At 55.3% G+C, this 24,820-nt stretch overlaps 1 protein-coding gene across 6 annotated transcripts in view; it reads right to left on the bottom strand.

Moving 5' to 3' along the window:
* The window catches only part of PACS2 (phosphofurin acidic cluster sorting protein 2), an 82,453-nt gene extending 60,822 nt beyond the window's left edge, over positions 1-21,631 (bottom strand). For 4 of the 6 annotated variants that reach the window (XM_064375270.1, XM_064375272.1, XM_064375271.1 and 1 more), the window contains exon 1: positions 21,513-21,631. In XM_064375270.1, the coding sequence (XP_064231340.1) occupies positions 21,513-21,631 (119 nt within the window). Of the gene's footprint in view, positions 1-7,122; positions 7,170-21,512 lie in introns of those variants that run through there. The other 2 variants (XM_064375274.1, XM_064375275.1) reach the window with 2 other exon arrangements.
* Positions 21,632-24,820: the final 3,189 nt, after the last annotated feature.

The raw sequence follows: 24,820 nt of genomic DNA, 5'->3' as shown, positions 1-24,820 counted from the left end.
CACGTGATGAGAGGGAACCAGGAGCACCTGCAGCAGGAGGCGGTGGGGACGGGCAACCCAGGGCCAGGGGGTGTGTGTGTGTGTGTGTGTGTGCATTGTGTGCATTGTGTGCATGTGCGTACATGGTGTGTGTATGTGCATGTGTAGGGTGTGTGTACATGCATGGTGCATGTGTACATATATGGTGCATGTGCATGCATGGTGCATGGTGTGTGCGTGTGTATGCACGGTGTGTGTGCACGTGCATGGTGGGTGTGCACGTGCATGGTGGGTGCATGAGACTGTCTCGGATTTCTCTTCTGCCCCACATCAAGAGGATGCACTTAGGACCAACTTCTTGTTTAGGAATCAAGGCTGCTCCCCGGCTGCCCCTCCAGGAGTTTCAGGAAGGTGTCTGAAACCTACTGGCCTCTGGGGGTGGGAAAGGGACCAGAGGACAGAACTGCTGTCCTGAAGGGGACTCAGACCTTGGAATCAACCTCCTGGGCTCCTGGTCTGTGGACTGCCCAGGAGAGGAGCAGGCAGAGGGGTAAAGCGGGACCTGGGCTGTGGGCCCCACAGAGAAGTCATGCAGCACCTGTGGATGGAGGGAGCTCCCATTCGGGAAGAAGCGGGTCAGACACAGAAACTTCCCAACTCAGTGAGGTGGGGCACTGAGCCCCAACTCACTGCCTGTGCTCTCAGCTGTCACAGGCTTCAAAAGGATCAGCACAGCTTCCCAGAGGGGTTCCCACAACCCCAGCTCCTTCCCATGTGGCCTCAGCCCCAGAGGTAGTAGGCCACACAGGCACGCCCTGAACACGGTCAAGGGAGCCACCTGCTCCTCTCACTCCCCGCTGATGTCATGGGCACCAGGCAAAGCCCCGTGCTCTGTGTTGAGAGTCTGGGACCAGCTGGCCACATTTCTCAACAAAGCCACAAGGGGAGGTCCGCTGCGCTTACGGCCGCTGGTGAGGAGCTGAGAAGGGCTCCCATGGAAGGAGAAGCAGGCGCAGAGGCACACGCAGCCCCACGCACAGCGAGACTCAGGACGGTGACCAGGCAGCTTCCACCCGAGGATGGAGGTGCAACGTCTGGCTGAGGATTCTTCCAAAACAAGAGGAGAGATGCTCGTGTTCAGCGAGTCCCAAGGACGATCAAAGCAATGTTGGTAACAAACCCACACCAAATCCAAAGAAAAACACTAAAAGGCACCGCAGAGCACACACATTACCCATAAGGAACAAGAAGCAGGCTGATCGCAGACTCCTCAAAACCACAACAGACGCCAGAAGACAATAAAACAATCGTCAAAGTACCGAGGAGATAAAACTGTCAACCTAGGACTCTGTGATCCCCAAGCGTGGGGGGGACAAAACGCCATCCTCAGGCACCGAAAGAGCTTCTGAAGGATGTGCTCCAGGAAAACAAAAGCCATCCCAGGAGGGGCGGGGCCGCAGCGAGCAAAGCGGCAGCACAGCCAGCCATGAAGGGCACGGCTGCTCCCCTGCATCCCAGCTCTCCTTCCTTTGGAGGGCGAGAGGGTTGTAGGGCTGTTGAATATCTTTTTTTTTTTTGAGATGGAGTTTCGCTCTTGTTGCCCAGGCTGGAGTGCAATGGCACTATCTTGGCTCACCGCAACCTCCACCTCCTGGGTTCAAGTGATTCTCCTGCCTCAGCCTCCCGAGTGCTTGATATTATAGGCATGCGCCACCACGCCCAGCTAATTTTTTGTATTTTTAGTAGAGAGGAGGTTTCACCATGTTAGCCAGGATGGTCTCAATATGCTGACCTGGTGATCCACCCGCCTCAGCCTCCCAAAGTGCTGGGATTACAGGAGTCAGCCACCACGCCCAGCTGACTATCCTTAAATGTCAACAGGCCTCTCACATTTTAAGCAAATTAGTAACAGTTCACAAAGGACTACAAACCAGATTTCTTGGAGTGGGTAACACAGAAAACTCAGGCCCGGCACAGTGGCTCATGCTGTGATCCCAGGGCTTTGGGAGGCGGAAAAGGGAGGATGGCTTGAGCCGCAGAGTTTGAGGCTGCAGTGAGCTCTGATCAGGACACTGCACTCAAGCCTGAGCAACAGAGTGAGAACCTGTCGCAAAAATAAAAATAAACTCAATCCTGATCCATCCTTAATTTCCAAAGAGTAAATAACAAAATGCAGCAAAGGAAATGTGGTAAAAAACAGAATCAAAATGATCAGCATTACAGGAATATACGCAAATACATCATCGCACAGAAACACAGACTAAACTTGCCAGTTAAAAGCCAGCCCAGGCCGGGCACGGTGGCTCATGCCTGTAATCGGAGGTGTGGGAGGATCACCTGAGGTCAGGAGTTTGAGACCACCCTGGCCAACATGCTGATACCCTGCCTCTACTAAAAATACAAAAATTAGCTGGGTGTGGTGGTGCATGCCTGTAATCCCAGCTCCTCGGGAGACTGAGACAGGTGAATCGCTTGAACCCAGGAGGCAGAGGTCTCAGTGAGCCGAAATTCTGCCACTGCACTCCAGCCTGGGCCACAGAGCGAGACTTTGTCTCAAAAACAAAACAAAAAAAGCCAACCCAGGCTTTCAACAAAGCTGCTCACCAGAGCAAGTCTAAGCCCCGAGGACCCAGGAAAGTTGACAATACATGACCAGGAGATGCCATGGCAGAGGCTGCACGGGGCACAGCTGGCACAGAGATGGAGTTGGGAATGCACTTAAGGCAAAAAGCGGAATTCTAGGCAAAGGCCAAGTCAGAAATGACCGAGGGGCACTCGCCAGGAAGCTGAAACAGGGCCAGCCCTGGGTACCATGGTGACTGCCTGAGAAAAGACAGGAAATGCGTGGGTGTCGGGTGGGGCCCCAGGACTGTGACGCGAGTCCCACGTGGAGTCAGGGGCAGGGGTCATGCTGGTGTGACCCACTCCCTCCCAGGAGGTGAACATTTAGTGTTCAGAAAGAAAACTCCCAGCACAGTAACCTTCCTCTGTGTGACCTCGTCTAAGGGAGGACATCACCACAGTGAGCCTCCAGAACCTGCACGCCCTTCGTTCCCTCCCACACGTGGACCCTGGGCTTCTTGGAGACTGCAGCTCAACCCTTCCTGGTTCTCGCTGAAAACCCCTGGCAGGTGTCCAGAGCCCACCCTGCGCCCTCCCAGAGCATCCCGGCTGGGGATTCGGCCCTGGTGTGGACATGGAGACCCCAGGGTCGAGCTCCACCTCCTGCCTGTGCTTGGCTCCTGGCTGGCACCATCACACTACGGCGCGAGTCCCAGGCCCGGACGCTCCTGCTGCACAGACTCGCCCTGCCAAAAGGAGCCTGGTGGTCTCCTTTCCGTGAGACGCAGCCCACGTGGCAGAGCTCAGTGCTGCCTGCATTCCAGGAGCCGAGGCACCACAGCCCTGCAAGCCTCTTCCAAGCCACCCAGGAAAAGACTCCAGGCATGCACCTAGACAAGGAGGCCATCTGGACTCCCTGAGCCACCGTGAGAAGCCTGCCACGAAGCCCAGAAGGTGCCCACCACTTGGCTGACACCAGAGCAGTCTCTCCAGAGGGCACCCAGGACCCCAGCCCCCCACTCTACTGACCCACGAGCCCAAGGGTCTAGAACACCCTAGACCCTCCCAGAGCTCCCAGAGGCCCAGAGCTCCCGCTAGACATTGAGCCAGTTTGGACTCAGGATGGTTCCGGTGGGCAGGAGCAGCGGGCAGCTGACAGCAGGCTGGCCCTGCTTCCAGGGGCTTCTCTTCTGGGAAAGGCAACAGTCACCAGGGAGCAAATCTTGAAGTGCCAAGTCGGGCACACGGGGCCAAGGGAAGCCGGGAGAAGATGGGGACAGAAACCACACAGGGTAGCCGCAGCCAGGGCTCCTGAAAACCACAGGCGGCCCCGCAAAGGCCTCTGCTGCTCCAAGGCACACGTTCGCCCCAAGCCACCTCCTCTGCAGACAGAGAAGGAGGAAGCCCCGAGGACCCAGGGCCACGCTGGCCCCCCGGGGCGTAGGGCCGGCCTCAGGGCGTCCTCCCTCTGATCTCACTCCCAGCACACCCCCTACTGCTCCCCTGAATTAACCCCTCAGCAAGGTGGAGAAGACTCATCGAATGCTCAGAGTGTCTGTTGCTACACACTTCCCGACCGTGCAGCTCCGGACTCCAACTGACCGCTCTCTAGTCAATAACATGCAAAAGAGGTGCTGCCGGGCCCCCCGGCGCTGAGAGGACGGGCGGATGCCCTGCCGCCTGACCCGTAAAGGCGATGGCAAAGACACAGGCAGGAGATTCACTGGAATCTTTTTTTCGAGTCTAATCAAACAAGGTTTTCTTTTCACTGTTAACACAAACGGCTGGTTGGAAATCCTAATGGCGCTGCTGCTGCTGGGCTCTGGGTGTTCAGGTCAGCAGAAAGGTGCCAAGTGTGGGAGCCCAGCCCGTGCCCCAAGAGTAGGGCCGCTGGGGGTACCCGGCCACAGCGCCTACTCCCAGGCAGTACCCTCTCGCAGGTGCGTGGCACTCACAGAATATTCCAGCTTTGGGGACAGCAAGCCCAGAGCACAACTGCTGCCAGCGTCCCCGAGAGCAGACTCTGGGCCCCCGTTCTCTGGGTCTCTGTTCTGTGGCCACTCACACTGCCCGATCCAGCGCCTGGAGTGTCCACGTCCAACCCACAGAGCAGCCACAGCCCAAGCTGTCTCCTCTCCCGAGAGCTGCTGAGCCCCAGGAAGGCCCAGGGGAGGCAGTGGGTGGTGTGCACCAGGTCCCACTATCGGGTCCCCTTTCTAGGGACAGCATTCTCCAGGAGGCGAGCTGAGGACAACCCTGGACAGCTGCCTCTTTCCCAGTCAAAGGAAAGCGGGCTGCTCCGGGGGCCGGGTGGGGTGGGGCATAAGCCGTACCCTTCAGGAACTGCACCCCCTCTTCTCTGCGTGCCTCCACACCAGGGAAACACCCAACCACCTGCCAAGAGTCACCCCTAATCAGTGCTGGAAATCTTCCCAGGGAATAAGCGGAACCCCCGCAGGGCCTGGTGCACTGAAGGCTGGCGAATCCTGGGGGAGGTGCTGTTCTGATAAAATCCGAAGGCAAACCTCAGGTGGCCTGGGCCGGTGAGCCGGGCCGGCTGTCCCTATTCCCGCTCCCTGGCTGGGGGCCGCACGAGCCACGGTCGCAATCTCTGGATATCACGTTGCTAATTAAAGAAAGGTCCGAAACCTTCGACAGCCCGCCAGAGCCAAGTGCAGCCCAAGAGTCTGGCTGCCACCCTCTGTCCTGCCACATTCTCGCCGGGTGAGTGCGGCGAGTAAGGGGCAGAGCATGAGACATACCCACCCTGGCCCCAGCACACGCCATGTCTGCTAGTGGCAGACACCTGCCGTGATTCCCAGCCTGCCCTGAGCCCAGTTCGACAGGACCACAGCAGAACAACTCCGCCCCGGCGTCGTCACCACCTGCCAAGGGTCTGAGAAGCAAGAGGCTGGTAGAGGAGCTGCCCACGGGAGCTGAGGTCCCCGCGCCTCAGGCCGACATTCCCCAATACTCGGGCAGTGAGCGCAGGGGCAGTGGCGGCAGGCGCTGAGCTGGCCGGGCACATGCCTCTTAGGCTGCCACCACCGCGGCCTCTCGGCCTTCCTGGACCCCCGCTAAGGCCTGCCCTCCCTTCCCCTCGCGTCTTAGGCTGGCTCTGTGCAGCCAGGTCAGGCACACCAGCCTCCCAGCTGGTGAGATGCCCTTTGGCGTTGTGGCCTTGCAGCTGTTCTTCACGCCCAAAGCCCACGCCTTCCGCAGGAGACAGCCACGCTGGACATGATAGGTGCTGTATTTATAAACACAGGCCATGCTCAGCTCCATTTCCGACTGAAGCCGTAGCCAGGCGAGCCGAGTGCACTGATTCGGGTGTGGTGGCTTAACTTTCCAAGGCCCAACAACCTTCACGTCCAGCTAGGTGGGAAAACAGGAAGTCCAGGGCCAAGCTCGAAACTGCGGGAGCCGAAGGGACGGCAGGACTGACGCTGGCAAGGAGCAGGGGCCGCCCAGGGCCGCCACAGCAGCCCCACCAGGAGGAACAGCAGAGTCCTGGCTGCAGGGGAACATGGGCTCGAGGTGGCCAGGATGCTCAGGACTGATTGCAGGAGCAGGGGCCGCCCAGGGCCGCCACAGCAGCCCCACCAGGTGGGACAGCAGAGTCCTGGCTGCAGGGGAACGTGGGCTCGAGGTGGCCAGGATGCTCAGGCCAGGAGAGCCCAGATCTTGGGGTGAGTCTTCACCACCAAAGCTCTCCATCTGCTTCCCCCGCCCAGGCTGCATCCCAGGCTTGAGGTGGGTGGGGAAGGAGAGACCTAGGCCAGACATAGGGGCCTCATGACCTGACACCCACCCTGGCACACAGGCAGCCCGAGAATGTGGAAGGCCCACCCTCCCAGGCCCCACCACGGAGCACTTCCGAGAGGAACCAGCAGGCGCTGCCCAAAGCCTGAGCAGCCATCCCTCTCCTCAGCACCCAGAGGCTCTGGGAAGGCCTGGCCAAGAGGGACTCCCTGCCAGCAGGGCGTCAGCCTCCTGCCGCCCACCCTCCTGAGGTGCTCCCTGGGCAACTGGGAAGATGCGGTATGCCCACCCTCAAATGGAGCAGGAGCAAGCCCAGCTCGACTGCTGCGGGGGCGTCCTGCCCTGTCCGTGTCCAGGACCAGGGAAGCAGGCACTGGTCTCAAGGCAGCCCAGAGACACCTGCACATGAGCCCAGGGCACGATGTGAGGAAAACCCTTGCCCAGTTCTTTTGCATCTAAAAATAGGGAAGTCCTGGCTGGGGGTCAGGCAATAAAGAAGTATCATCAATGCTTCTTGCAAGGTCAACTACAGAATTCCACTGGGAAACGAGGCTCAGATTAAACAAAAGACGCTGTGGCATCCCAGCTGTCAACCGGCCCCTTGTCACCTCTGTCCTGATGCAGACGTGGAGCTCACAGAGGGTTGGAGAGGATGGCGGCCGAAGGCCAGGCCCCTTCCCTCCCATCAGCATCAGCTCGGTCCGTCCCCTGTGCTCGCCAGAACAAGAACGACATTTGAGAAAAGGGATGTGCACCTGCAGGCCTGCCTCGCTGTGGATCCACGCCCTTCCCTGCCAGGGAGGGGACAGTGCTGCTCACCTCCACATGGACCCGTCCTCGAGAAGGCTAAAGGGAGGCTGTACTGAGTGGCCACTTCGCTGCTCAGCTCGAGGCCCACCCGGCTCCTGGAGCTGGCTGAGCCAGGCTACCTGAGCCGGGCTGCCTGTGCATGGCTGCTGCTGACAGCTACTTTTGGGATACGGGCTGGATGGGGCAGTCGAGACACAGAAACTGGAGACACGGCACTGGACCAAGCCAGCTGACTGCCTGGGCCTCAAGCCCGTGGAGACCAGCAAAGCCCGAACTCCTCTGTCGAGCAAGGCCCAGGATGCTGGCCCGAGACGTTGTGGGAGGGCGGTGTGGGGACTGAGGGCCCCTCCAAGCCCCCTACCGTGCTCCAGCCCACCCTACCTTGTCTCAGGACTCAGGGGTCATTAGAACCCATCTGTCTCCTTGCTGTACCCTGAAGAGAGCCATTACCTTGAGGCAAACCCTCCCCCAACCCCATCCCACCCCCAAGCCACAGCACTGACCCCTTCCCCCATCCAATGACAGTGCCCTCGGGCTGGGCCACAGCGTGTCTCTGCACTCAGCCAGGTGCCGCCTGTGTCTGCGGCAGGGGGTACCCACAGCTTGGCCAGGGGGTGCTGAGGAAAGGCTGGTTGGGGCGGTGGTGAGAGACAGCCAGACCCAGAGGGGGTTGCTTAGCCCAGGCCCGTGTGCACCCCCAGCAGGAAGGGCAGACCCACCCCTTCCCCAGTGTCCTCCCCTGCCCAATCCTGCCCCTTTTGGGTCCAGAATCCTCTGTGGAGCGGCACCTGTACCCCAGGGCACCCAGCATGGCCCCTGACCCTGCAACCCAGGGCACCAGCATAGCCCCTGACCCTGCAGAGGACCTGGAGCCACAGCCACGAACGTCCCAGGCCTAAGAGCAGCCCAGCAGCAGCCAGTGCTACCCAGAGCTCCTGGAACGCCTGCCCCCATCTGCCGGGTGAGACAGGCACCGCCGGCCTCCACAGGCTGCGGCCCTCGGGGAGCTGCTGACGACCCCAGCACCATGACCAGCAGCCACAGTCTCACTCACTGCAGAGCGGGCCTGAGCTGAGCACACATCGCTACGCCCTGTAGAGCAGAAGGGGACGGCCTCTCCGCACGCGGCTATTTTTAGGTCTGCCTCTCAGAGCAGCTGCTGAGTCAACCAGGCCCCACCAGACTGCAGAGCCAGCGGCTCACAAGCATCGGGGCCGCCCTCAGTGGGCACCTGTCCTACGGAGACCCTCCACGTCGAGGTGAGAATAAGCACACCACACCTGCCCCCAGTCCTGGGGAAAGCACCGTACAACCCCCATCCCGCCACCCCTTCCCACCCGCACCTGAGCACCTGCCTCGGCGACGCCACTGACTGCCACCACCACATACCCGTCACAGGGTCCAATGAGACCACAATGGCTGTGACTGACCGCAGACCCGGTCTCTGCAGCAGCCCCACCCCTCCCTGCCACAGCACCATGGCTGCCCAGTCCGTCAAACCCTCCTGGGACGCATGCCGACAACGCTGGGCAGAGACAGGGAGACGGCTGGTTCCAGTGCCCGGATCCAAGGAAAGCACCCTTTAGCCCAAGGGCACTGCAGCCCCTGCCCCCCATCTCCTGCACAAAAGCCAGTCCCCAGCGTGAGACCCGCTGCCCGGCGACTGCAGTGCTGACGGCAGGACAGAGCGGCCAGAGGTCTCTGGGCCCGCGTCCTGAAAGCAGAGCACGCCTGCGCAGACAGGCCGCCGTGGACGCACCGTGTGGGCCACCGCGACAGGCCGGGTCCTCCCAATCCCCAAGGCTATGGGCATCCTCCAGGCTAAGGGCACCGCCCTGCTGCCCTTGGCCCCAGCCCAAGTGCTTCCCAGCCCACAGGCCACAAGCTGCCCAGGTCGGCCTCCTCAGCCCTCCCTCGGAGCAGCCTGTCTTCCCCAGAGCACTGCAGACCACTCAGAAAGTCCAGTCCCAAGCCTGGAACAACGCCTCCCGCCCATGTTCATCTGCACACCCCGGGGCAGTCTCCATCTCCGTTGTGGTCCATCTCTCCGGCAGCGCTGCTCTCCCCAGCACACACGCTCAAAATAGTCCAGCGACTTCCCCACCACTCAAAATGAAACCACACTCCTTGGCGTGGCATCTTGGTTCCCTTACAGAAACGTCTGCCAAGGAGCTATACCGTGTGGCTCTGGGAACCAAGCAAGGCAGATGGAGCACTGCCGTGAGAGCCTCGCGCAGGCCGGTGGGGCCAACAGGCAACACGCGTCCTGAGGAGACGCGCCGGCACGTGGACAGAAGCTAGGGGAGGGGACAAGCTACTGCCACAACCGGCCGCCGCCCCCAACACCACCCTGTGCATCTACAGACGCGGAGGATCCAGCCGGAAGAGCCACACGTACAATTGCTGCTCCAGAGCTGACAGAGACAACAGCGCAGAGGCACCAGCGGACGAGAAAGTGGCTGAGGACATCCCGGGACGAAGGAAGATCATCAATCCACAAGGTCGGCAAGCGCAGTAACCCTGACTCAGGCAATCACAAGAGAACCCACAGCAGCACCCAGCATGAGACGACCACTGGCAACAGTGACATGACCACAAAGCCACCCAGACGCCTCCCTCCAGCATGTCATGGCCGCTGACCTCTCACAGCAAAGCTGGAGTCAAAGCCAGGGACGCCCTGCCTGGACCCATGGGAGGGGCACACGCCACCCCAGCACCCTACAGCCGGCATACGCCCCACTCAGGGTGAGATTAAATAAAAACATCCTCAGACAAACAGAAAGAGAAGCTAGTTAGTTATCAGCAGATCCTCACTAAAGGAAATCCCAATAACAAATTTCCAACAGGAGGAAAATGATTTCTGAGCTGCAAGAGGAATGAGGAACAAAGGAAGTGGTGAGTTTTGAAGCTCTGCAAATATTCACAGTATAAAGCAGTAACAACATCTTGTGGGCTTCTTAAGAAAACAATTAAAATACACCTAACAAAAGCATCTACATACGAAAGGGCCGAATTAGAATAAGGTGCTCTAAGATCCAATGTACATCAGCAGGAAAGTAAAGATACAATTAACTACGCACGTTAAAATTGACAGGGTCAGCCAGGCACGGTGGCTCACTCCTGTAATGCCAGCACTTTGAAAGGCCCACGTGGGCAGATCATTTTAGCTCAGGAGTTCAAGACCAGTCTAGCCAACATGGAGCAACCTCGTCTCTACTAAAAATGCAAAAAAAATTAGCCGAGTGTGGTGGCACAGGCCTGCAGTCCCAGCTACTTGGGAGGCTGAGGCAGGAGAATCACCTGACCTGGGAGGCGGCAGTTGCAGTGAACCGAGATCGCACCACTGTGCTCCCGCCTGTGGAGTGGAGGCGGTGGCGCGATCTCGGCTCACTGAGACGGAGTCTCACTCTCAAAAAAAATCTCGCTCTCTGTCTCAAAAAAAAAAAAATTTACAGGATAACTACTAAAGAAATAAAAGTAATGATAAATTTCATTAATAATGGGGGGGAATGAAATTTAAAAATTAATGCAAAATAAGGTAACACAAAAGAAATACAAACAAAAATACATGACAACAAAAAGCACAAAACAGAACAGTAGACACGAATCCAAATAGCAGCAATTTAGATGAAGGTCAATGAAATTAATGTTCCAGTTAAAAACAAACATGGTCAGAGTGAATGAAAATGAAATCTAGACACATCCTGTATAACCAAAGACACACCTCACATGTAAGAATATACATTTTTAAGGTTTTTAAAAAGGGTAGAAAAATAGATAACAGGGAAAAATTATCCAAAAGAATGCTGACATCAAAGTCAACACTAAGACAAAAAGCATTTCTAGATAGAAAAGCTGTTACACAATGATAAAAAGTTCAAAACACCTAGAATTATAATTCTAAACATGTATGTACTAAATAACATCGCCTCAAAAATTTATGAAGTGGCAGGGCACGGTGGCTCATGCCTGTAATCCCAGCACTTTGGGAGGCTGAGGCAGGTAGACTGCTTGAGCCCAGGAATTCAAGACCAGCCCAAGCAACATGGCAAAACCCAGTCTCTACAAAAAATACAAAACTTAGCCAAGTGTGGTGGTATACACCTACAGTCTCAGCTACTTGGGAACCTGGGTGAAAGAATTTATTAAGCCCAGTGAGCTATGATCACCCCACTGCACTCCAGCCTGGGTGACAGAGGGAGATCCTGTCTTGAAGAAATAAAAAATGGGCCGGGCGCAGTGGCTCATGCCTGTAATCCCAGCACTTTGGAAGGCCGAGGCAGGCGGATCATGAGGTCAGGAGATCGAGACCATCCTGGCCATGGTGAAACCCTGTCTCTATTAAAAATACAAAAAATTAGCCGAGCGTGCTACTAAAAATACAAAAAATTAGCCTGGTACACACCTGTAGTCCCAGCTACTCAGGAGGCTGAGGCAGGGGAATCACTTGAACCCGGGAGACAGATGTTGCAGTGAGCCGAGATCATGCCACTGCACTCCAGCCTGGCAACAGAGCAAAACTCTCAAAAAAAAAAAAAAACAACAAAGGAACAGACTTGAAGATCACAAAAAACCAACTTGATCTAATGGACAGACATCAAATACTGCACCATCCACGGCCAAACACACGTCCCTTTTAAGTACAAACAGAACATGTATGAAAATTGACCCCAGAGAGAGAGATCCAAGATGGCTGATGATTAGCAGCTCGGGCACGTACCTCCCAGTGAAAGCGCAAAGAACGAGAGGACGCCACACTTTCAGACGAATATTAGTTGCTCACGGACCACGAGATTCCCAGTGGAGGAGCTCCACGGGTCGCCAGGGCGACTCTTGTGGCCGGCGTGGCGGTTTTGCTGGTGCCTTAGCACGCCAGTTCTTGGTGCAGAGTCCGGATATTCCCGGGCAGAAAAGCACCATCAATCTTAACACCGCTGTTTTGGCCGGCTCAGTGGATTGCTCAGATTTCGGCGCAGGGAATCAACAAGTTGGACGTCAGAGACCCAGTTAGAAAGTCGGTAATTATAAAGACGGCAGACGGACAAATATATAATGAAGGGAAGAAACCAGCGTAAAAAGGTAGAGAATACTCAAAATCAGAATGCCTCTCCCTCTACAGGGGATTGCAATTCCTCATCAGTAACGGAACAAGGCTTAATAGATTACACCGGTATTCCAATAACAGAAGCAGGTTTCCAAACGTGGGTGATAAGAAACTTCTGTGAATTAAAAGAACTTATTCTAACCCAATGCAAAGAAACTAAGAACCTTGAAAAAAGGTTTAACGAAATGTTAATGAGAATGGACAATTTAGAGAAGAATATAAGTGAATTGATGGAGCTGAAAAACACAACACGAGAACTTCGCGAAGCATGCACAAGTTTAAACAGTCGAATTGATCAAGCGGAAGGAAGGATATCAGAAGTCGAGGACCAGCTCAGTGAAATGAAACGAGAAGACAAGAATGCGGAAAAAAGGATGAAAAGGAATGAGCAAAGTCTCCAGGAAATATGGGACTATGTGAAAAGACCTAATTTACGTTTGATAGGTGTACCTGAATGTGATGAAGAGAATGAATCCAAGTTGGAAAATACTCTTCAGGATATCATTCAGGAAAATTTTCCCAACCTGGCAAGGCAGGGTAATATTCAACTCCAGGTAATACAGAGAACACCACAAAGATATTCTTCAAGAAGACCAACCCCAAGGCACATAATTGCCAGATTTATTAGGGTTGAAATGAAGGAGAAAATACTAAGGGCAGCTAGAGAGAAAGTTCAGGTTACCCATAAAGGGAAATCTATCAGACTTACAGCAGATCTCTCAGCAGAAACCCTACAAGCCAGAAAAGAGTGGGGACCAATATTTAACATCCTTAAAGAAAAGAACTTTCAACCCAGAATTTCCTATCCAGCCAAACTAAGCTTTATGAGCGAAGGAAAAATTAAATCTTTTGCGAACAAACAAGTACTTAGAGAGTTCACCACCACCAGGCCTGCTTTACAAGAGCTTCTGAAAGAAGCACTATACATATAAAGGAACAACCAATATCAGCCTTTCCAAAAATATATCAAAAAGCAAGAACTTTAACACAATAAAAAATTCACATCAACTAATGGGCAAAACAGCCAGCTAGCATCAAATGCTGGTATTAAACTTACATATATTTTAATTGGATAAAAAGCCAAAACCCATCGGTATGCTGCATCCGGGCCCATCTTACATGAAACAATACACAAAGACTCAGAGAGAAGGAGGAAGATTTACCAATTGAACAGAGAGTAAAAATAAACTAATAAACAAAAAGCAGCAGATGCAATTCTCACCTCTGATAAAGTAGACTTTAAAGCAACAAAGATCAAAAGAGGCGAGGAATGACATTACATAATGGCAAAAGGATCAATGCAACAAGAAGAGCTAACGATTCTATAGATCAACGAGATAGAAAATTAACAAGGATATTCAGAACTTGAACTCAGACCCGGAACAAGTAAACTTAATAAATATTTATAGTACTCTCCACTTCAAATACACAAAACATACATTACCACCTCACACCTATTCCAAAGGTGACTATATAATTGGAAGTAAATCACTCCTCAGTAATCGCATAGCATTTCATAGGTTTAAATTAAATATTGGTTGGCTGTTTGTTTGTTATCTTCTTCCCTTACTCCTTCCTGATTACATCATTAAGTATAATTATCAGTATAAAAGAGGTTTTCAATACCCATTACTAAATTGCATTCTAGCCTGGGCAAGAAAGCAGTACTCCCATTCTCTCTCCCTCTTTCTTTTCCTTCTCCCTCCTCCCCATTCTCTCTCTCTCTTTCTCTTCCTTTTTTCTCCTTCCTATTCTCTCTCTCTCTTTCTCTAAAAAAAAAAAAAAAAAAAAAAAAAAAAAAAAAGAAAATTGACCCCATACTGAACCATAAAGCAAGTTCCAGAAAAAAATTTCTTTTTGAGATGGAGTCTCACTCTACCACCCAGGCTGGAGTGCAGTGGCGCAATCTTGGCTCACTGCAACCTCTGACTACTGGGTTCAAGTGATTCTCATGCCTCAGCCTCCCAAGTAGCTGGGATTACAGGTGCGCACCACCATGTCTGGCAAATTTTTGTATTTTTAGTCGAGATGGGGTTTCACCATGTTTTCCAGGCTGGTCTTGAACTCCTGACCTCAGGTGATCTGCCCGCCTGGGCCTCTCAAATTGCTGGGATACAGTGAGCCACCACACCCAGCCAGGTTCCAAAAAATGTTAGAAACTTCGTGTCATATTGACCACCCTTCTCTGACTACAACGTAACTAAATTAGAAATAAGTAGGGAAAAAAACAGAAGAGAATTGGCAGTAGAAAATAATTCAAAAAAACACATTTGGACAGTAAGAACCTTTAAAATATTGCACAAGGTTAAAGAAGGAATAATAAAAATTTTGAAATATTGTATTTGAATTATACCACATGTAAAAGCTTATTAAATGTAGCTAAAGCATTACTTAAGAGGAAGAATAATGAGCTGATTGTATTTAAGAAATTGTAATAGAACAGCAATATTCATTTTTCAAAACGAATAAGCCCTTGGGAGAGCTAGATCAGGTGGGTGCATCTCAGCCCACACAAACAGTAACGACGAGGAATTAACGGAGGAAAGCGCTACAGAACTGGCCAGCACTACGGGAGGCTGAGCGGGGAGGATCACTTGAAGCCAAGAGTTTGAGACTAGCCCAGGCAACACGGTGAGACCCATCTCTACAAACGATTTTTTTAAAAAAATAGTTGGGCATGGTGGAACATGCCTGTAGCCCACCTACTCAGAGGGCTGAAGCAGGAAGATTACTTGAGCCCAGGAGTTCAAGGTTACAGTGAGCTATGATCATAGCACTATACTCCAGCCTGGGCAAGAGCAAGGCCCTATTTCTTAAAAAAAAAAATTTTAATGGCCAAGCAGGGTAGTGCATGCCTCTAATCCCTTAGAAGCCAAGGCAGGAGGATTGCTTAAGACCAGGAGTTTGAGACGACCCTGGGCAACATAGAAAGACCTGGTCTCTAGAAGAATATAAATAGGCTGGGCGCAGTGGCTCGCCCCTGCAATCCTAGCACTTCGGGAGGCCAAGCAGGTGGATTACCCGAGGTCAGGAGCTCGAGACCAGCCTGGCCAACATGGTGAAACTCTGCTGCTATTAGAAAATACAAAAACTGGCCGGGCGCAGTTGCTCAGCACGCCTATAATCTCAGCACTCTGGGAGGCCTCAAGTGCATCACTTGAGGTCAGGAGTTCACCATCATGGTGAAACACTGTCTCTACTCAAAATACAAAAATCAGCCAGGTGTGGTGGCGCACGCCTGTAGTCCCAGCTACTAGAAAGGCTGAGGCAGGGGAACAGCTTGAACCCAGAAGGTGGAGGCTGCAATGAGCTGAGATTGAGCCACTGCACAAGACTCCATCTCAAAACAAACAAACCATTAGCCAGGCGTGGTGGCGCACGCCTGTAATCCCAGCTACTCAGGAGGCCAAGGCAGGAGAAACACTTGAAGCCGAGGGGCTGCAGTGAGCCAAAACCGCGTCGCTGCACTCCAGCCTGGGCAACAAAACGCTGTCTCAAAAAGATCAATTAAAATTTTTAAAAAGAATATAAAAAATAACAAGTATTATGAACAACTTTATGCCAATAAACTTGAAAATATGGATGAAACAAATATTCAGAAAAATACAACTTTTATTTTATTTATTTATTTATTTTCCGAGACAGAGCCCCACTCTGTTGCTGAGGCTGGAGTGCAGTGGCGCAACCTCGGCTGACTGCAACCTCCACCTCCTGGGTTCAAGGCATTCTCCTGTCTCAGCCTCCCAAGTAGCTAGCTGGGACTACAGGTGTGCGCCACCACGCCCAGCGTGTATTTTGAGTAGAGATGGGCTTTCACCATATCGGTCAGGCTGGTCTCTAATTCCACAGGTGATCTAACCGCTTCAGCCTCCCAAAGTGCTGGGATGACAGGCGTGAGCCACTGCGCCCGGCTCAACTTTTCAAACTAACTGAAGGAGTAAGAAGTGTCCTACAAACAGTAAAGAAATGGAATCAGTAGCTTAATTTCCCACAAAGAAACTTCAATTCAAGGTTGGTTATTTACTTATTTATTTGAAATGGAGTGCCACTCTCGTTGCCCAGGCTGGAGTGTAATGGTGAGATCTCAGCTCATTGAAACCTCCACCTCCTGGGTTCAAGCAATTCTCCTGCCTCAGCCTCCCAAGTAGCTTAGATTACAGGTGCCTGCCACAACACCCAGATAATTTTTGCATTTTTAGTAGAGATGGGGTTTCACCATGTTGGCCAGGCTGGTCTCGAACTCCCAACCCCAGGTAATCCACCCACCTCAGCCTCCCAGAGTGCTGAGATTCAAGTAACAAATGATTCCAGTTTTACATAAGCTACACCATGATATAGCAAAAGAGGAAATACTCATCTCATTTTGCAAGGAAATCCTAGCACCAAAATTTGATGAGGACTACAGAAGAAATGAAGTGTATAGACCCCAGACACAGACGCAAAAGTCCTAAACAAGATATTAATCATCTAAACCCACCAATGTGGACGGAGCTGGAGTTTCAGCTCTTCAGGAGGCCTAAGTGGGAGGATCACTTGAGGCCAGGAGTTGGAGATCGGCCTGAACAACATAGTGAGATCCTGTCTCTACAAAAAATTTAAAATTAGTGGGCCAGTGGCACGCATCTGTGGTGTCAGTTACTCAGGAGGCTGAGGCAGGAGGATTGCTTGAGCCATGATCAGGCCACTGCACTCCAGCCCAGGCAACAGAGCAAGACCCTGTTTCAAAACAATAAAGAAATAAATAAATATCCACCAATTTTTAAAAAGGGTAACACATTATGACTAAACTGGTATTTTTTCAAGAATAGGTTAATGCTAGACAATCAACCGATGGGCCGGGCGCGGTGGCTCACGCCTGTCATCCCAGCACTTTGGGAGGCCGAGGCGGGGCATATAGAGGTCAGGAGTTCAAGACCAGCCTGAACAATGTGGCGAAACCCCATCCCTACTGAAAATACAAAAATTAGCCAAGCGTGGTGGCACGTGCCTGTAGTCCTAGCTACTCAGGAGACTGAGGCAGGGCATCATTTTAACCTAGGAGGCAGAGGTTGCGTGAGCCAAGATTGCGCCACTGCACTCCAGCCTGGGCACAGAGCAAGGCTCCATCTCAAAAATAAAAACATCTCAATTTATGGAATTTACCACACTAACAATGAAATGAGAAAATTATATAATGCTCTTAATAAAAGTATTTGATTATAGTCAACATTCGTTCATAACAGTTTCTTTAAAAAGCCTTTGCAAGCCATGAATAGGATGGGGCCGTTTCACTACATAAAGGGCACCCACAAAAGGCTGCAGCACACATCACCCTTGGTGGTACAACACTGGAGACCTTCCTTGAGGTCGGAGCAGAACAAGGTGTCCGTACGATTATCCACATTCAACGCTGCACAGTCAGGCAAGAAAAAGAAATAAAAGTATGAGAACTGAAAAGAAACTACTTTGTCTTTTGCAAAAGATAAAACACACACTTAGAAAATGCAAAACAATCTATAGATAAGTTACTAGGTTAAAAACAGTAAAATCACTGATTTCAAAAATCAACTGAATTTCTATATATTAGCAACAAACATAATAAAAAGCTGACTTTTACCAACGACTTCTAAAATACAAGCATCTAGGAATAAATGTAACAAAAGATATGCATGACAGCAGAATCTTATAAAACTCTCAAAATACATCACAGACCCAGGTAGAGAGATAGCTTGTTCATGAATTAGAAGACTCAGTACCATTCGAATGTCAATTCTCCCCAGCCTGCTCTAGAGTCAGAGAACTTCCAATTATAAACCAAATGTGGCTTTGCGTGAAACTTAAAGATGATTCTAGACCATGCACGGTGGTTTGTGCCTGTACTCCCAGCACTTCGGGAGACTGAGATGGGGGGATCTTTTGAAGCCCGGAGTTGGAGATCAGCCTGGGCAACATGGTTAGACCCTGCCTCTACAAACCAGTTTTTAAAATGAGACAGCATGGTGGGGCGTACCTTCAGTCCCAGCTGCTCAGGAAGCTGATGCTGGAGGACTGCTTGAGCCCAGGATTCAGAGGTTACAATGAGCAATGATTGAGCCACTGCACCCCAGTCTGGGACACAAAGTGAGGCTCTGTCTCTAAAAAACAAAAAGATGGCCAGGCACAGTGGCTCACACCTGTAATCTCACTACTTTGGGAGGCCGAGGTGGGAGGATCATTTGAGCCCAGGAGCTCAAGACCAGGCTGGGCAACATAGGAAGACCTTGTCGCTACAGAAATAAATAAATTAATTAAATAAAATAAAAACAAATTAATAAACATCAACAGAAAAGACAATGCAGTGGGAAGAGCAAGGCACAAAGCTGCCCAGCCCCTGCTGAAGAGCAGGTGGGGGCGCTCAGGGACACGGGCACCAGGAAGACGCTCTGGGAACCCGGCTGGCGGAGGCCACAGATGGGCACTGTCGCTTACCCCACGGCCCACCTAGGAGCACCATCTCTAACAGGGCTGAGCCGAAAGTGCCACAAGGAAACACAGCTCACAGGCCTCCCCAACAACAGCCCAGAGTGCCCCGGTACAAGCTCCCGGGGACAGACCTCTCCAGCTGCCTCCCAGGAGAACTAAAACGAGACCAGCACTGCGGCCAGGCAAATGGTCGGTGTGCACACTCCGCCAGGCCGACACGGGAGTGCACCGAGAGGACCGAAAGGCTGCTCAGAGCGCAGAGAGACACTCAGAGTCGGACGGGGACGTTTTCAACAGTTAGCCAAGAAAGGACGACTATCCCTAAAGAAACTGCTGAAACTCATCAAGCAGAATAAAAGAGAAAGAAAATTGGCAAAAGAACAGGAATTTCACTGACAAGGAAGTACAAATGGCCTAAACTAGTAATCAGAGAAATTCAAGTTACAACTACGATACCATTTCACACCCACCAGACTGGCAAAAATTAAAAAGTCAGATGTTGACACAAATATGGAGCAGTGGGGACGCTGGTCCCTGCCGGTGGGGGCCGGCACAGGCACGATCCCTCTGGAACGCTGCCAGCGGTAGCGCTGAGCGCGTGCACACTCCCACCCTAATCCTGCTAGCTGGTAGCACATGCTTAAGACAGGCCCTGGCCATCCAGAGAGTCACAGGCAGAAGACAGGCACAAGGATGCCCACAGCAGCACGTGGCTTGTAGTTAGCCAAAAAACTGGAAACAAGCCACGGTCCCTTGACAGAATCAGAGCCGAGCTGCTATCATGCCAGGGAATAGTATGCAGCAGGGAACACACCGGAAGCCGTCAGCACAGACGCAGCCCAGAGCTGAACGTCTGGGCAAAGTGAGGAGTACAAAAGAGCACAGGAGGAACGAAATCCTTTATGTAGAGTCCCCGAATAAGCAAAACTAAGTAGCAGACTGTCCGAGGGTGCATGGACAGGTGAACAAGCACGAAGGGGCTTGTGGGGCTGTGTTTGAGGACAGGGAAGGGCAGGAGCTAACCATGAGGCTGAGCCTGTTCTACGAACAAACTCTGTCTTCCCACCTGACAGCTGCGCCAGCCGCCCCTCCGCCCATCAACTAACTCCACACCCACAGAACAAGCCCTGTCCTCCTACCTACGCTTCCCCCCAGCCCTGTCCAGGCCAGAGCCCCAGACCCCTAGCAGTGCTGCCCAGCCAGGTGCCCCGACCCTACCCCCACCTGCCCTACCCATGCCCTCCTCACAGAGACCAGAGAGGGCTTTCTAGACCCATCGAGAATAGAGGACAGCTCCACAGTGGGGCTAAGGCCCCCACCTCCCTTGGGTTAAGGACTTCGCTGCTCATTTGGAGAGCCCCAGGAAGCCGCTGTGGAGACTCAGCAAGGGCAGGCTGTGTGCTGCAGTGCTGGGGCAGGAGAGGGCCCACAGCCAGCAGAAGGTCCTGGGGCTGTGGGTGAGGCAGTGACTCAGAGGGACAGAGAGGAGACGGGCTGTGGGGCCGTGAGACCCGACACTAGGGCAATCGCCAAGGCCTGGAAGAGAGAGGCAGCCAGGCCTGGGGACATGCTCATGGCTTTGGCTTTGAGGCACTAGATACTTCTCAGAGGAGGTGCAAGTAGGCACATCTGCAGTGCTCAGCCCTAGACTTTGGGCAAATGCTGACCCTTAGGTCTCACATGGACACTGGGTCCCTCGGGAGGCCCTGCCAGGTGCAAGAGTCGTGTGGGGTGGGCATCCTTCCTGTCCACTCAGCATAACCAATGCCCCGAGGTCCCAGCCCTGCAGTGCAGGAGGGCAACTCTAACACCACGCTCGGAAATGCAGGTTGTGGGAGCCACGGCAGAGCACCAGAGCAACCTGCAGCAGACTAGCTAGCGGTGGAACAACTCAATGCCACGTGGGCGCCCCCGCAAGGCACACTGGCCATTTCCAGTGTGTGGGAGGTCCCCGGGGAGAGCTCTCACCATCCCCACCTGCCTCCTCTTCCAGCCTGCTGTCTACTCTAGAACCAGAACTCTTCCGGAGAGTGTGACTCTCTCCTCCTTAGCCCGGGAGCGTCCTGAGCAGGAACTACCACTTTGATGAAGAAATCACACAAGTTTCCAACTGAGCGGGAGAAACAGGGAGCCTACAAGTCCAAAGGAGGCTGGGCTATGGCCGGAGTGTAAACCCTGTCCAGTCGTTACCGCTGGGCGACGGGGCGCCCCCCTACGAAGTGCAGAGGAGCCAGCCCTCACGCAAGGGCAAGATCAACGGGGGGCGCAAAGGGCAGTACTGACTTGGCGACGTCTCCATATGAGAGACAGCGCCAACCAGGTACCGGCGAGGACGACCCCGCCCCGCACGACGGGGCATCTCCACCGCGCGCTGCACGGACCATACAACCGAGACCTGCGCGCCCCGTGCGCCGGGGCTGGCTCCCAGGCTGGGGTCTGACAGTGTCGCCGGACGCGAAAGGAGGCGTGTGGTACCCGGGAGAGGAAGCGCCCTCGCGGCCCCGGCCGGCGCTGCACTGAGGCAGGTGTGCAGGTGCGGCTGCGGCGAGCCAGGTGAGCGCCGCCCGGGAGCCCCGAGGTCCCGCCGGGCCTGAGCACCACGGGGACCTCGGAAGCTGAGCGCGGCACCGGGCCCGGGCGCTTGGGACCTGGGGGGCCCGGGCCGCGTTCACTGGCGCTGCGGGGGGCGGCGGCTGCGCGCGTCCGGCCAGCGGGCGGGCGGGGTCCGGGCGGGGCCGCGGGGGGCGGCGGGGGCTCCGCTGGGCGGCCTGGGCCGGGGGGGCGCGCGGAGGCCGCGGCCTGGACACCCCCGGCAGGTGCCGGGCGGGAACAAAGCGCGGCAGGCGGCGCGTACCTGGGCACGCAGCTGGGGCTGGAGCCGTCCACCTCCCAGGTGGCGAACAGGTTCATGGGCACGGGCGTGTTGAGCGCGCCGGGCGCGCCGGGGAGGCCGAGGCGGCCTCGCTCGGCCATGGCGCCGGCCCCGCCGCTCCCTCGGCGGCCTGGGGCTGCGGCCGAGCCGCGGACGCGCGGCGGGCGGGCGGGGCGCGCGGAGGGCGGCGGCGCGGTCACATGGCTGGCGGGCGGCGGAGGGGACGGGCCGGGCCCGGGCGTCGGACAGGCCCGCGGGCGGCGACGAGCTGCGGCCGCTCCGCCCCGCCCCGCCCGGCGCCCCGCCCGCGCCCCGCGCGCCCCCGGCCGCCCCGCGCGCGCCCGGCGCCCTCCGACCCGCGCCGAGGCCGCCGATTGGCTGGGCGAGGCGCGAGCTCGCCGCCTCGGGGCCAATCGCCGCCGGCGCAGCGCTCGCCGGAAGTGAGGTGCGCGCGCGCTTCCTCCTGCGGCGCCTGGCGGGGCGTCCACGCCCGCCGGCGCGCGGGAGCGCGCACTGACGCGCCTGCGCACAGGCCCCGCCCGGTGCGCCCCGCCCCGCCCCCCGGGAGCAGCTGGCAAGAGCCAGGAGAGACGCGCGAGTCCACCGGGTCCCGGCCAGCCTGGGGCGCCGCCCCCGACCCCCGGGCAGCCCGCGCGGCCCCCTAAGGAACGCTCATCGTCTCCCTGGCGATGCCCGCCTGCCCACGTGCGGAATCCCCTGCCTCGACGCCTTCCCGCCTGCAGCCCGCCACGCCCCGAGGCTCCCCGCCCCGCTGCCCCCGGCGCCCCCGTCCCCGCCCGTCCCCGCCCGTCCCCGAGCCCCTCCCCCGCGCCGGTTCCCGGGGAGGCCGGGAGGTGGCAGGGAGGTGGCCGGGCTCCCGAGCTCAGCCCCCAGGGCTCCCGGACGCCCGCGGCGCCCTCTTCGCGTCCGAGCCGCCTCGGTCGGCGCCGCTGTTGAGAGTTTTACTCGGGACGGTGGAGAACAAGAGTCTGGGGCCAAGGCCGGGTCCCGGCCCTGGGTTCGCAGTGAACTTGGTGACCCAAGCAAAGAGGAGGCAGTCGCTAGAGCCGCCGGGCCCGGCGTCCAGGCTCCGGTGCTCGGGGAGGGTGCCTCCCCCATCTGTTTGGCAGTGGCTCTGCTCAGAGGCAACAGATGCTGCGCCAGGGTTTAGGAAACGCTTTTCTGGCACCTCTCTGTTTCCTTGTTTCACAGTTTGTCTTCCCTGGCCCAAGGGACTTGCCAGCCCAGTGCCCCGTCAGCTCCTTCTGCAACGGCCCTCATGCCAGTGCTTCCTCCCTTGAGAGAGCTCAGCCTCCAGCTGTAACTCCTGTATCTACAGCTACGAACAGCGGCGACTGCTTAAAGCCAGGGTCCCACTTCGGAGAGTACAAGGGAGTCTGTGTCTCCCGCATGCTCCCGCCTCCTCTGGGGTGGTATGCTGAGAGCCGTGAGGGTCTGTCTGACCCTGGCCCGCTGACTGGGGTATTGTCTTACATGGCTGCTCTGTGGGCTGAGGGCCTGTGGATCTCACACCTTTGAGACAGGGTAGGGGTAGAAGTGACCGTGTCCAGAGAGTGGGTAGCTGTACCCCAGGGGGACAGGCTGTCTGTGATGGGAGGGCAGGAGGCAGGTACACATTGACCCCAGAACTGGGTGTACAGAGCTGCTGGACCTGGCGACTGTGCACTTGTTGTCAGACGGATGGGCCGCCTGACGCATCGTGCCTGTGTGCGCCAGCATCTAAGTCAGGCGGGGAGTATGACGGGGGGTCAAGTGAGGAGACGCGGGGTGACGAAGCCATGCACAGTGGAGCTTGGCACCAGCTGCCACCATTGAGCTTCGCCCCTCCTCTGTGCCAGGCACCGTTGTGAGCCCTTAACGGACATGACAGCTCTGTCCCATCCCAAGTGACGGAAGAGGAGAGGGTGGCCTGTGAGGTTTTGCAGCTGCCAGGGGTCAGGATGTGACCCACACATTCTGTACCAGACTGGCCCCAAGTACCCGTACAGTGGGTCTGCATGAATGCTTCTGCCAGGCAGGAAGGCGGGGGCACGAAACATGCCGTGCACCACGCGTTCGTTGTTCTTAAGGTGGGATGGTGGCGATGGGACTGTGCTCTTCTGTATTTTCCAAGCGGACAGATGTCCCTTGGGTGATCGGAGCCTCTTTCAGCCAGAACCCGTTATTTGCACTGCCCTCCTGTGTTGGAAGACGATGCTGTGCTGGTGCTTCTCTGCGGGCTGTGGGTCACAGGAGGAGATCCCGGACGGCTGGGAAGCGCCCCTCCCCGTGACCCCACGGCCCTGGCGTGGTGTGAGCACGCCCCCATGTTTGGAGCACAGGTGGTTTTTCTGGTAACTTTTTCTTTAAAGCAGGAGCTTGGGTTAATAGAAACCTCTCTCGGTGACTGGGGCGGCTGGGCACAGTTGGGAAGGAGGTCCCAGAAGAGGGTCCTTCAGCGCCCTGGGGTCGCAGGAGGATACCTGGAAGCCACTGCCAAGGTCCTACCACGTGCGGCCCAGGGGCCCGCGGAGGTTGTGGGGGATATTATTATTTAATAAGTTAAAGCCTCGAGGTTCCAAATGCTTGGACAGGACTCCAGTGGTATTAAAGAGAGGAAGCCCCAACCCCCGGCCATGGGACAGGATGGGCCGAGGCCTTTCCTCCGTCACCTGGGGTGAAGGCTCGGGGGTTTCCAGTCGGGTGCCAGGACCACAGGCTCCTTGGAAAAGCATTCATCTCCTCAGCCTGGGCTAAGATGACACGGACACACAGCAGGCCCTGCCGAAGTCGGGAGTGGGTGAGAGCCCAATCAGGCGAGTGGCAAGGGCCTTCTCCAGGGCCAGCACTGGGCCGTTGGTGACTCCAGCCCACAGCGCCCTGCTCTTCTCGCCAGGAGCTGGGCTGAGGAAGCAGCCCTGGGCGTCCAGGCCCCTGCCCAGCCCATGCTGTGGCAGAGGGACAAAGCTGCCGAACACCTAGATGGGCCCTGCCGAGTCCACTCCAAGGGCTGGAGCACGTGGCCATCCCTGAGGCTGGGGAGGAAACATCACACAGAAGATACAGCAGGGCCTTCCTCCTGGAGGCACTTTCTGGGGAGCCGTGTCGGGGATGGTCAGGAGCTCTCAGACCGCTGAGATCACTTCTGAGAGCAAGACCTGGAATCAACCCCAGGGTTGTAGAGTCAAACAGGGTTAGATGAGCCGTGATAGAATCTTAGGATCTTCTACAGCTGGCAGAAATAGTGAATTAAAAGTAGCTGAGGCCGAGCATGGTGGCTCACACCTGTA

This window comes from Aotus nancymaae, unplaced genomic scaffold (assembly GCF_030222135.1).
Source record: "Aotus nancymaae isolate 86718 unplaced genomic scaffold, 86718_ANA_hifiasm-v0.15.2.pri h1tg000011l, whole genome shotgun sequence".
Lineage (NCBI taxonomy): Eukaryota > Metazoa > Chordata > Mammalia > Primates > Aotidae > Aotus > Aotus nancymaae.
Note: the sequence above shows the minus strand (reverse complement) of the source record. Positions and strands in the feature narration are given on the sequence as shown.